The 14,102-nt window shown below is 40.6% G+C and overlaps 1 protein-coding gene across 4 annotated transcripts in view; it reads left to right on the top strand.

Annotated features, from left to right (window-relative positions):
• The window catches only part of LOC105277421 (protein timeless homolog), a 95,855-nt gene that overhangs the window by 4,618 nt on the left and 77,135 nt on the right, over nucleotides 1–14,102 (top strand). For 3 of the 4 annotated variants that reach the window (XM_020031047.2, XM_020031046.2, XM_011335774.3), the window contains exons 10-15: nucleotides 421–553; nucleotides 633–787; nucleotides 1,766–1,899; nucleotides 1,985–2,138; nucleotides 2,240–2,320; nucleotides 8,050–8,147. In XM_020031047.2, the coding sequence (XP_019886606.2) occupies nucleotides 421–553; nucleotides 633–787; nucleotides 1,766–1,899; nucleotides 1,985–2,138; nucleotides 2,240–2,320; nucleotides 8,050–8,147 (755 nt within the window). The remainder of the gene's footprint in view (nucleotides 1–420; nucleotides 554–632; nucleotides 788–1,765; nucleotides 1,900–1,984; nucleotides 2,139–2,239; nucleotides 2,321–8,049; nucleotides 8,148–14,102) is intronic. The other variant, XM_011335775.3, reaches the window with a different exon arrangement.

Here is a 14,102-nt window from a genome sequence, read left to right as displayed (position 1 = left end):
AGACGCTCGCGTTAATGTCATTATATTTATTTATCGAGTACATGACGAAACGCAATAAATGTTTGACTATTTTCGTTTATTTAGGAAAACTGTGAACGTTATTCTAAATCTCATAGAGCTAGATAACTTGTTTTGTATATTTATATTTGTATTGTATTGTATTGTATGTTTCTTGTTGAAAGAATATATATAGTGTGCAGTTCATATATAGTTTCGTTATGTGTAAAGCAACACACGTCGATGCATGCAGTTTTCCACTTATATTGGATCAAATTTTATAGTTTGTCAAGTTGATTGACTAGTTTGTTTTTTATTTTTTACAATCGCAAAGAATACCGTTCAATTTTATACGTTTTCTGGCTTCACCAATTTTAATTCCAATATTTTGCATTATTAATAATTAGAATCCATTTTTCATAGCGAAACTGTATCGACAGAGATATTTCATTTAGTACAAACACAAATGGACCATTATTATGAGATGATGCTAACCGATAAAAAAAGGATACCGCTTTGGTCATATAGATTGCACTTAGCATTAAAAGCGTATCAGGTGGGGAATTGTCCAATAATTCATCATTATTTCTTATAAATATCGAGAGCAATTGGCGAAAGCGTATCTCGCGTTCTAGGAGCTTCTGAACACTCTCATGACGATGGACAAGAGTACAGATCACGGTGCTAGGGAATCCAGCAGAATAATCAAGAGCAATATCTTTTATGTCCCAGAATATCGGGAAACAATATTCTCGCAACTCTTGTGCTTCGACGAGGCTAAAATGTCACGGTAAGCGAAAAAAATTTCTTCATCATAATAATTAGCGTACAATATAAATCACACAATCACACTAGATTATCCTGATAATTTTCCCTTAAGAAACCGGAAATCGAATTCGCAGATGTTGGGAAAGAAAGTGTTTGAGGAAAACGATTTAAAGTCATCGTCGTCGTGCGACGACTTTTAATTTCTCGGCGGTTGATCTTCTTTGAGTCGCACATTCTTTAGATCGACAGCAAACCCTTCGCGAAATTTCAGCAGACTGCGGTAACGTAATGTAGGTACCTATATCGCGAAAAGTTACAGCAGTGTTTCTCGTCCCGCGGCGAACAATCGCGTCTACGCCGGGCGAATCCGCGTCGCGAAGAGAGGAGGAAACTCTTTACCGAAAGTTTTATCTACCGCAGACAGATTGATTCACTTTCGGATCAATCGGTTCGACCAGCCAGGAAGCCACTCCGGCTCCCATCGACGCCGTTCCTTTTCGACTATTTCTCTTCTTCGGCGGCTGGTCCCGCCAGCCAGCGCGCCACCCGCCCGGTTTCTTCCTCCCTTCTACGGTTCCTCGGTGGAATAAACAACTTTTATCGACCTTCCGGCCGGCGAAATGGGAAAAGGCGGTGGGCGTTCAACTTGCTGCGAGTTTGACGGGTTTTGCGCGGATTTCCACGACGGAAATGTAAGGGTGGCGCGACGTACCGCAAATGCCGCGCCGTTGCTACTTTGACATTACGGCGACGCTGACGAAAACAGTATGACGGCAACATCAAACTTTGACTTTGGCGACAGTAGCGTTGCCGGAACTAAATTGACAAATTAATGCGCGAGTAGCGAGATTGAATTAATTTCTTGCTACGAGGAAGGAAACAAGGAAAGCGACTCAAGTTCACCGCCATCCATGTGAGATTATGCAGTCTAAAATACGTAACGTTTACGTTATGCGGATTAATGCAACAATCACGTGATGAAGACACATGCGTCTTTTAGGCTCTACCTGGTAGATCTCATGACGACAGTTCACCTCTTCCTGAAAATGTTGGAGCATTTCTGCCAGAAGGGCCAACGGCATCTCGTGGTTCAGAAAGTGAAGTCGAAGAGGCAAAAGGCTAAAAAGCGTAAAAGTAAGATTCACCGTACGTTGAGCTCTCGCTTGAAGTCGCACGAAATTAAATTCGGTACGCACGAAATTGTTTAATTTTCTTGAAGCAGAGCCCGTTCAGGAAAACGTAACTACGCCTCCTACTTTGGAAGAACGCTGGGACAATATCAGTCCCGAATTATCCGCTGTGATGCAAATTGTCAACATACCGGAAATGATACCGTTCGATGCAACCTTGGATACACCTATTGACGATCAGAAGTACGTACCAGTATCACGAATGGAATAAGATATTTGTTTAATATCTTACGTTTTTCAACGTCGATTAATCCACATTTCACGTTTCTTGTACGCATTTTTAGAGTGGATGCCATGAAGAGAATCCAGAAATTAATGCGGCAGAGAAACTTGGAACAGGCAGTTGGTCTCCTACGCTCAGCAAGGTAAGATACTTGTTTATTTTGAGAAGCGATTCGCGGAGAATAATTACTTGTCATGAAACTCTTCGTGCCAGTGCGAATGCATGTCAGCGTCGTTCATTGTTGTTTATTTTGGGAATCAGTCTTGCACCTAAAACCGTCGTCATGTAATGCGAGCGAGAAAGAGGTTCTAACTATTTAAAGGAAACTTTTTATTTAAATGAAATAAAGTAGAAATACATTTATTTTCACGTTTGCTGCGACGAAAAATTACTTGTTTTAATTTCTTATTATAAATTGATATATTTGACAATCGATGTTTCTGTTATGGAAATTGGAATTTTATCGCAATCTAGAGTTTCCTCGATTGGTTTTTTCATATGGAAACTCATATTTCTACCCCTCGCAACGTTTAATTTTTAATCTTAAAAAAACAAGTTTTAGTGTAGTCATTAAAGAGCTTTTTCATTTATTTTATTTCTTCGTATATCATTGTTGTTAATCATATCTTTATGTCAGAGTACAATGCTCTTCGACAGCAAGAGATAATCTCAAGGCAAGTCAGACGTTAATTACGAGGGTTGTGCGGGCTTTGTGTCAGCAAACAAAGGCGTTCATTATGTTAGGGTTAGAAAGCCAGTAAGAAGGCAGGATTTATTCTCGTCAACTCGATAAATTTTTGATCCTTTGATCCCTTGAGCCAAGGCATGCAAGGCAGAAGTATATAAATTCACGAGATATTGATGTAGACAGCTTCTAATCTTCTACAACAAAATTGCAGTTTGATGTAGTCTCTGTAAACATACTAGATGATGATAGCAAGAAAATTTCATAAATCTTTATTATTTCTGCTTAAAGAAGATTGACGGGTTTGAAAGTATCTGAATGAAACAAAATGGAAAACGTGCTGCAGTTGTTCACGTGCATCTATTATTGTACTGGTTGATCAGTGTATCTGTGTAATGCGTTAATTACAGCTATCGAAGTGTTTAAAAATTTTTTCGGCTTTGTGCAACGAGCAGCCACACGGCCAATTAGTTGTTGAAAAACCAAACGTTTGCACTGCTGCGGATATTTACATTACATTAAATCTGAAAGGGATCTGCCGCGCTCTTGTATACGCCGGTTCACCGAGTTGAACGGCTGGTATCCGACCAACTCTTTGAAGTGTTCCTCCAAATGTGCCTATGAGTCATGTCCCTCCGTCAACTTGTTTCTGCATTCCACCTCGCCAACCCTTCTCGCTCTAAGGCTTAATCGCCGCCTCGATGCTTTCGTGAGATTCGATATACCCTTGCCGATAAACTCCCGTCGACCGTGTAAATAGATTCCTCTTTGCGCTCTTTTCAAAGCTTTCTCGCCTTTATCCTGAAATGCGCAAATATACGCATCACGGATCGTGATCATGTCCTGAATCATTTTTCTTACGTGGGATGATCTGCAAGTACCTTTGAGAAATAAAGCTTACATGTCATTCTATATATATGTCCGAGAGATATTTTACATAGAACGGTCGTCTCTTCATTCGGTTCTTTGTGATTTGGAACGATCTTGCCAAATCCGGTGGCTTTCAACGCCAACGAGATCGTTGCACTCGATGCACCCTCAATTGGAGACGCAGGATGCGTGATACTAAGTTCCGCCGTTAATCTCGAACTTTACTAGCTCTATCAGAGATTGGACTGCCGTGATATAACCGCGGGGATAAAGATCCGTTTTACCATCCCCGTCGTCTTCTCTTACCGTAAAGCTACGAAATTATAGTACCTACCGGGATTTTTCTTTACGCGGTATCATCGCTGCGAACTACTTCGGGAGATTGTACGTAATATTCCACCGTCCATTTTATGGGGGAGTAATGTTTACTGTGGCCGGCACACAATGGAAGTCTGCAGGACCGTGTCGACCCTGCGCACACAAGGGGATAAAAGTAGCAGACTGTTGACTACCACCGTACATAGACTAAGCCCGGGCGCAGACAATATTATTAATAAGACATTTGCAGTAATACATAGCTACGTAAGACAAACATTGTAATACCTTATATTCTGCTCGCGTACACGTCTTCGTTTCTTGGTTACGGATAGTGCCTCTGGTAATCGCGTTTCGTTTGCCTAGCAAATATTCCTGTCGTCTGGCTACCGGTTTTAGCCCCCCTAATTTTCCACTTACACCGTCTGCGCGGCGTTCCTACGCCGCCACGTCAGTCTCCTACCGGTACAGTGATTTTAACTCAAGAATTGCATAATTTAAAGGCGCGGGGGATAATTACGACGGGAAAACTGTGTTGGTTTTAGCATTTAATCCACTTTATCTCTGTTGTGTGAACAAGGAAAGCGGAGTAGCGCGATTTCATTGTTAGCGGGCGAAACACCGTCAGTTTGGAGTCTCTTCCCTATTTATTTTGCGATTTTGACGAAATTCGTGATTAATATATTGAATCTTCGAAGCAGAATTCAATTTGCCCGTAAAGCTCGAAGTACAACGGATTGTTCTTGGGATAATTCGCATTCACGTATTTCTTTGTGTGCAACCAGAGGAATGGTAAAAAGAGACTACAATAAAAAGTGCTTGCTTTTGGAGAAATCACTAGAATTAGACACATATATCTTTAGAGAGCCCTATCAGTAACGATTTAATATCTAGATTATATATTTAATATATCTAGAAGGTTGACTCATCACACTGTGAGTCTTCTTTGCCAAGTACAAGAATGGACGTGTCGAAATTATTCATTTTATGTCTGGCAAAGCGGTATCGGCTTGTATGTCGGAACATTGAGTCGGGGAAACGACGACGGCGACGGGCACGACGTGTCTGAGAGATTCTATTGTCGCAGAACTTCAAATCGGGGGATAATGGGGATTGTATGCTGCTGAATTTCTATTCAGGCAGCCAGCAGCCAGCGGCAGCAGCGCCGTACGAGCCACTTCTTCCGCTCCGGGGACAGCACCCTTCCTCTTTTTTGCGTTCTCTCCCTCGCATCTGCTTATTAGATTCATCTCCAGCGGAGAGAATTTCGGAAAGCTTTCGAAAGTGGACCAGACTCTCTTGACCCGCGATCTGAAACGCGTTGTACAGCGTGAATCGTGGTAGTGTGTCAGGCGAGATGACATGAGATCTCATATTTAAACTGAGCCTCGTTATAAAGCAATCAAGAACGAGTACACGTTTTTACGAATTGAACTCTGTTGGCACAAATCGATAACGAAAAGACTATTCATGAATTCTTTTAATTGAAGTTTACTCGACCATAGTGTAATCTAAAGTTTTAATTTAATTTGACACGTCTAAAAAGAAGCAATGGATCATAATTGTAGTCAGGTTTTTTGTAACAAATTTTGTCCCAGATTTAAATTTAAAAGAGATTTAGTCTTACAATTTTATACACTATAGTTGCGATCAACGTACACTGTGTAGATTACTCTCTAGTCATGCGTAAACGGGACGGATTATGTCCAAACTCGATTGGAACCAGAGTCGTATATTGTAAAATGCAGAGATGTGTGTCGCGTGTGTACGCATAAAGCGAAACACATCGTACGTGCATACATGTTCCGGCTCGAATCGTCCATACGATTCGCTTTTATATGGTGGAATTGCAACTAAGTGCGATTTCGTGTCAAGTGACCAAATCCAATTCTCGGATTTTAATGCGAGCCCAGTACTGTTAGAACGGAGTAAAGTAGGAACGATTTTCATTATCAATCGTGCGGTGCTACGACAATGAAGCAGAGTAGAAAGGATTCCCATTGTCATTGTTGTTCCTACGACTGAAAGCTGCGATTATATCGTAAAAGTATCGGTGAAAAAAGCCCATCATCGTAATATTGCAACTTTTATTATGCCGTTTGCACTTTGTGTGATTCTTTGATTCTCTCTGGTTTGAATAGAGTACGGATATTGCGCTCAATCGTTCGTAAAATTAGACTCTTTTTCGCAATTCTTGAGTTTAGCAGGGAAGGTTTGTACCGATTAAGGATTGTCTTCTATGCTATGGCTAAAAATTTCTTGAAGCGTGTGATTATATATTTGCGTGATTTGATATTATATTTAAAAGCGAACAAAATTGAGTTAATAATAATTTGTAAAAAATTTCTTTTTATCTCTCAGTACATGGTAATTGTACTCGGATAATGGTAATTGGATTCTCTTATTCTCATATTCTTTTCAAACGTGATGTCATCTTTATTGTTAACTCACGTCTGTCCCACTCTGGTTTTGCATATCTTTCGAAGCTTTATCTTTCCGTGAGAATATTTCCCTGAAGTCGCTTACACATGAGAATATGCAATTAAAACACTGTGTGGTAAACTTTTAGTGAAAATGCAGCGAGTGAAAAGATGTTTGAAAGCTACATCGTCATGTAATGCAAGGTTAAAAGTCTTCCACTGTTAGCTACACCCTTTTTCGGGGTGTTTCTGAAGACGTGACTTTACCTTTGTCCTCCAGTCACGTTCGCGCACAACCATCTGTTCTCTTTTTTCTGAATTCTCATAAAGTATACAGGGTGTTCTGAACCTGCTAAGCCAGCCTTTCATCCACGGATTTCATCATCTTGTATGTGATTTTCCCTTGTTACGAAAGCATTGAAAGATTAGTAGTTTACAAGTTACAAAAGATTATAGGAACAAGAATTAAAAAATATGAAAATTATGTAAAAATTAAAATCATCAGTTATTAATAATCATAATGTTAGTATGCGTGGGTTAATATATAGTATAATTTTTCAAGTCTCAAGTTGTCAAATTAAAATCTTCTCTTCAATCTCTACCAGGTTAATGCATTTAACGATAGATAGGTCGATTAAATTTTGAATAGATTAAAGTTGCTATTCTCATCTTCGGCGATTTTTCTTCCTCCCTCCCAAATTCTCTCTTTGTTTCACAATGGTGAGGTGACGCTTTCTGCCTAAGATGTACAGGTAACTTTCAAAGAAGATGCATGTGTGTCAGTATCAACGGGACGTGGGGTCGAATAAGGGTTGGGTGTGAGCACTCGACGCAAGGAGTCCAATGTTGGTGTAGATCGTGGTGAGGCTCTCGTGCTCAAAGGAACCTTCTACGAGACCCATTGAGTTTGCCACTCGGACTCCTTGTCACGCCTCTCCTCCGCTACGCTGCACTTGACCGAATCTGCTCTGTTGTGTCTCGACATAATGGTTGCTTTATTTAATCATTGCGACTTTTATTAACAGAGTGTGAATCAATTATTCTACATGTGATTTACATAATTAGAAATATGTTGAAAGAGAGAATAGGAAAAGAAAGAGAGAAAATCTGTTTGTACCCGTCACGATATTATGGACAGAACGTTACAACGCGAGAGAATTTTTGAGGAAAGAGAGAGAATTATTTCTGTTTTCCTAATTTTGTAATTGAAAATTGCAATTTATACGGTCGAGCCTGCAAAACGGTCAATCATCAATTAATTAGAGACTTAAGCACAGACTACGTCAAAGCGACCCGACTATAAACAATATAATGTGTAGTACGTGATACACGCTGAGTTTTATAAATTTATGAAAAGCAATATCACTGTTGTTTGTGAATTATGTTTACGCGAATATTACGTTGCTGTATATTAGAATACTCTGTGCTGCTTGTTTAACATCGTATATAACGCATTTCGAGGCGCAATTATTACATTGTTATTATACCATGTTATTAGAGATCTCTTGTCAGAAAACATTAATATTACGCTTCCTAAGGAACAAAATGTAAATTGTTCGAATAAAATTTTATGTTTTACAGAGAGATTTGGCCCGAGAATGACTGTTTCGGAAGAGCGAATATACCTCCCGAGGAAGAATTTCTGGTTCTTCGTGAAGTTTTCTTCGCAGATCTGGGCGGTGAGTGACTTCCTTAAAATTCTTTTTTCATTTTATTAATTTCCGACACAGATATCAGCGTCGCTGGCGCTTAAAATTGTCTGAATAAAATCCGTGGAAGTTTGCGGATTGTCCGGTTGAGAAACGAAATATGGTGCATTGACAATCTCCGGTAGCCCCGTTTGAAATGGAGTTAAAACTTAATACTTGCAAAAGCACCGGGGTCGTTAGCGCTCTTTGCCCTCTCGGGAATTGCTCACAGTACAGCTCCAGTCTATCGAGAAACTTATATCCTTTCTGCATGCATAACCCCGTGAGAAAAGAGTAGCTTCTGCTTTGCGTCCGTCTAATTATAAAGAGCGAAGTCTGTTATTAAGTTAAAGCATGAAAGTAATGAGCTGTTTTCCTTCCTTTACGGTGGAAAGTTCGTTTGCGACTGCGACTGCTGATTTATCGAATTACAAAGTTTACTCAAACATTTTGGTGAAAAACGTGGACGTGTACGAGTTATAATATGGTCGTGTATTTTCTGTGAGAAAAGTGTCTCTTAAGGCAAGAATGATGTATAAGTAGATGATTTTATTCGACGGGCTTCTATAAAGGTTTGTAAGGACGATTTGTAATAACCGGCGCATATATCACGACACAAATTTAATTAAACGCGCCGTTGGTATTCATTTCACGCACCTAATTTATGTGTGAATAACTGCGCTGTTGGGTGCCGAGATTTCGCGACGATCCAGACTCGCTATGTATTTATCTGTGTTCATTACGGACGCAATAATAGCTATTTTAAATCTTTTTTAATTTTGACATAATAATTCCGTAAACAAGAGCGGTTGATTTCAACGATGAAAATAAAATTGATGTTGCATTCATATTTTTGTACATAAAATCCCAATTTGTTAACATACGATATAAATCATTTAACAGAAGCAATTATTGCTATTGAACATCATGCATTAAAATATTATATATAAAACACGAGACAAGTGTGTGTTAATCTCTTTGATATTAATAAAAATTTGAAAGAAATATAAAAAATTATAAAATTATGATAGAATTTATAAGCAAAATGAGGATTTTCCAACATTTTTTTGTTCTATAAAGTAAGAAATTTCTGAAATATTAATTTGGCCCGCTTTAAGTACCCTAGTCTATATACTAGTTTACTAGTTATTGATTAAATCTATCCATTACAACCATACCAGTGATGTCTTATTACACGGTTGACATGCGCGTGTTTAACTTTTTTCCGACGTACGTTTATCTTTCGCTACGAATATCAGTGTAATAAAGAACATTTACGAGCGCATAAGTTACAATTCGTTGTGCTGAGCAAGTCCACAGCTTATGACATGACAATATTGCCATGTGCACCTCGTTATATAGATGGCAGCGGGCTGACAAAGTCGTTAAATGTTAATCTTTCTTTTATATCCTGCCAACGTGCCGTAGTTGCTACGTCATGTAGTTTTATATAAAACATCAGCGCCAACATCGAGACTGTTTTATTTTACGAGAGTAGTCTGGAACACTCCTCCATTATCTCCATCACGCGTCAGAATCCCGCGCGCAATCTTTACGTGTTAACTGATATGCTTATCTTCTTCCTTCCGTACAGGAAAAAGCACTTCAAGAGGAGCGAAAAAGATCTTACTCTTTTTCTACCATTTAATTTAATAGATATGTTAGTTACGTAGATAACTGAAAGAATTAAAAATTTACAATAACTAACGAGGACGCTCCGAGCAAGTTTTCGCCGAGGAAAGTCTAATTTAGAATTCACCGAAGGATTCGTGGATCAAAAATAGCGTGTTAGATCACAGGATTTATACAATTTTATACAATCGTGCGTTACTTGAGATATATAAGTACTTATGTACACGTACAAATATCGTGTCCACCATAAGAATAATAATTAAATCTCCTGGCATAAATTTATTATACATTGACGTAGCGGCAGGAAGAATCATTTGCACATAGGGGCAGGTTTATATCGATTCCGTATCTGGTGTGATGGATTTTGTTGGGAGGAAATCAGCTGATCCTGCATTGGCTTCGTCCATTGAAGTTGTTTTTCCACTTCGGCTGCGTTCGCACGCATTTTATGCGTCCGGATGGCTGTACTTTGCGATTCGGCCACATCTCGATGGCTTTGCATACGCGACACATAATGGGATATCTGTTTCACGTTGATAAAGCACACCGCGGAAATTAACGGACGATTCGCGCGACAAGTTTTTCCCTAGCTTATACCCCCGTCCACGTCGAAATCGAAAAATACGCGTCCATTCAATCTGTGCAATATCCGCGCGAGTTGTTTTTAGTCGTCGTTGCGAAAGATCGTCGTTGCGATTCCTCGTTTCCAGGCCGTGCGCGGCATTTGCGATATTAACGAAAATAACGACATCGGGAAAGTTTCGTCGTGACGGTCGTCAAATGTGCGAAACTGCGACAATTTCGCTAACTGGATGCCCTTCGAGTAAACTGCTTCTTGAACTCGTTAATGATTTCGGAAGATAACTCCGCGGGAAAGGAGGTCAGAAAGCGAAGGAAGGTCAGGTCGTGGGAGTGGAGCAAACGATTATTTGTCACTCGTGACAAGGATACTTTATCAACGACGTTTATAAATAATCGCGATCAATATCGCGAGGAGGTTTCTCAGCATACCGGAAGATTTTACTTATTCATGTCTGTCTGCGAGTAGAGTGGTACAGCTGGCATGTATAAAGTATACATTTCATCGACTTGTTCAGTCCGAACTATTGGAACGGGGAATCGAGGAAGATGTGCTGTACTTCAGCGCGATTTTTCTTTTCTCTTCACTCGATTCCAACTTGTTAGACCGAATAGGTGATGGATGCTCGTGAGGAGTCAGCCCGTGTGTTCTTTTCTCGTCGAAGCCGAGGGTTTGATGAATGAAGGTCGAATTGAAAAGTCTTGCCGGAACGGCGAGGAGCGCAGCGACGAAATTTGCATGCCGCGCTCGTGCGCTGAGCGATCCCTTCACCGTGTCTACTCAATTTGTACACGTTTGGCTAACTAACGCGTTTCGTCTGCGTTTCGAATCATCGTGTCGCTGTGTCATCGAATCCGGTGCGATTGCATTTGCATCTTAGTGACGAAACGATATCGCGTTGTCCTAAATTTTTTTCCGAACGATTTTAAAGAGGCACGTCGGACAATTCTCCCAATTCCGCGAAAGCAAGCGTTCGGACAGTTTCATCAATTTCCGTTCTACCTTTTATTACGTGTATGGATTTTACTGCCATACTACTGCCATAACAATTTTTCTTGTTTACTGTAATGCGGAAGAAACTCATTTTTGATGTTTCCTGGAAAAGTACCTAAGATACGTAGATTGGCGACGCCACGGATCTTCCGGCTGTATGTTGAAGAAGCGGAGAAGTGGCTTCGAGAGGTATGAAAGAACTTTTATCGGGGGTGGAAACTTCGTCTTCCTTCCGAGCAGCGTGAGGCTGTAGGAACGAACGAGAATTATTTAGTACAAGACGCAGAGTAAACAACCGATGTACTATCAACATTTGTCCCGAGTTTTATTCTTTTTCGTGCGACTCTTGAAAGATTCGTGCTTGTCTGACGATTCTCTCTGACAATCTCCTCTTACGAAGGACAGTTTAACAGAACGGTGATGTTATCGGAAAATATGCATTGTATGCAGCCAGCTCGCACTTTGCGAGCTGCGTGCCGATTGCAGGAATCGAAGTTGATGTGCACACGACGACATTAACGTTTAGGATGCAAATCCCGTCCATCCCCCTATTTCTATAGCTCTGAATTCTTTATAGGGCAGTAATCTCGATCGTATAGGGCAGAGGATTTCATTCCTTTCTTTTTTCGCATTGTTTTCCATGGTACCTTTCGCTGCGCTATAGCAACGTGGCTGTACAATAATCAGATCGAATCGACATTCCGGGGGATTTGAAGCAAAGCGAACACTGAAATCTACATCATGTGCTCGCTCGAGCGATCGCTACCATATGTTTGCATTCTCGTCCCTCCTCTTCTCCGGCCATCGGTCCTTGAGGTGATTTCATCAGAATCGGCACGCCACATCCGCTTTCCTTCGATCGAATTGCAATGCACTGCATGCTACCTCTTGCGATTTCAGAGAACGAGCCAATTCAACATCAATCGCGGAATTCGTTGGTTTTACGCAAAATTTTATTTTTCCGGTATTTCCGATAACGTCGGTACTCTTGAAACCAGTGCATCAATCTCTCTTAAAATCTGCATTTTTTTTTAAGAGAAAGTTGGATGTAAAAGCTATCTATCGCTGAATGTGTACTCATAAAATTCATGAAACTCGTAAAACACTTTTGATATACCTACTCAAATTTCGGTCTTTGATTTTATTTAAGTTATTAATACACATCTCTCTCTCATTGTTAACCACTCATATTTGTACGCTAATTAATTATCGATTAGTATTTATTGACATCCTTTTGTCACTCCGCGCAATAAAAATCTCAAAATGAATGTTTTGTATGGATTTGAGAATGCTTTGAACGACTTCTCGTACAAACGTCTGTGCTCCAGTAACATCGAAGTATTGAATGGCGCGTTTGCAGAGGGTACTTCAGCCAACCGACATTTAGCAGTGTTCGAGTATCGAGGAGACAACCGCGGCACGTTAATGTTTCTTTTTCATCGTTTTCCCCCGTGTCGCTGATATGATATAGCCCTCTTTCCTCCCTAACGACGTATAACCATTAATATGCAAAAGCGGCACTCAACGAGTCCATTCATTTCATCATGCTTTCCTGTGTCCCTCGTTGTCCCTTTCCCTTTCTTCATTGGCGGTAGATATTTTACCTTTGCCAGTCTTGTTCGGACATACCTTGGGAGATATTCACGTGAAATATATCCGCCGGCTTTTCTTTCTTCCGGCTCTAAACCCGTCGTGGGGAGAATCAGCAGTTAAAAAGAAAGAAAGATAACCAAGAGGGTGAGCGTTGCTCTCGACGCGCTATCTGAAGCTGTTATAGCTATACAAATGATATGCGGGAGGGGGAAGGGTACACTGAGGCCACTTTAGCTCCCACGTAAGCTCCCACGGTGGGTCTCCCTCTGCGGCAGTTAATGAAGTTATGATTGAAGGTTAAATTCCATGAAATTGCCTCAGTTAACGGCTACGCTTCACGCCATGAATGCAAATCGATGTTAAAAATTCGACAGGGAGGCGTATCGTAAATAGTCGAGATTTTTGCGAAACCTTTGCATCTCGCACGTGACTACAACAGAAATATACATATCGAGATTGAGACTTCGGAAATACTGGAATATCAGTAGCAGAATTTAAATCTATCGGACAAATGCGAGAGCACATACACACGTGCAACAACGAAACGACAGAAATTTAATAAACATAAAAATCCCACGTATAAAGTTAAAAGAAACATGACATCAACCAAATTTTTCATAAGCACTAACTCTGTATTTATTCGCGGAAATGGGAAAAATTACAGAGTTCTAGTTACACCAGGGTTTCAACTTACTATTATTTGAATATTTGCTCGAGCGAATCCGCGAGTACCTCCCCTCGCGGTTTAAACTGACGAAAACGCGAGCGGAATCGCATACGACTAGCATTAATAGTTAATATTACCACGGGCGAAGAATTACCAGCACAAATTGCCAAATGACATTTCGGTTCTGTGCGGTGCACTGTTCTCGCGCCCTTTATGCGCGACGAGCGCGAACAGGACGCGTCGTACGGCGCGGGCGCGACCCTGCCCGGCGGCGTGCGACTCGATTAAATAATAATGCATTTACGAGTTGCGTAGAAATTGAATAACAGTCGTGCTTGAATAATACAGATATGTAAATGGCCCGGGATAGAGGAGGTTGGCTTGGGGTTGAGCTCGCGACTGGGAGAGAAACTGAGGGAGGGGGGTTGCGCAGACGGGATCATTTATATTGTAACTCCAGTGCGCTCTCTGAATCTCGCTC

The sequence above is a fragment of the Ooceraea biroi genome, chromosome 3 (genome assembly GCF_003672135.1).
Source record: "Ooceraea biroi isolate clonal line C1 chromosome 3, Obir_v5.4, whole genome shotgun sequence".
Lineage (NCBI taxonomy): Eukaryota > Metazoa > Arthropoda > Insecta > Hymenoptera > Formicidae > Ooceraea > Ooceraea biroi.
Note: the sequence above shows the minus strand (reverse complement) of the source record. Positions and strands in the feature narration are given on the sequence as shown.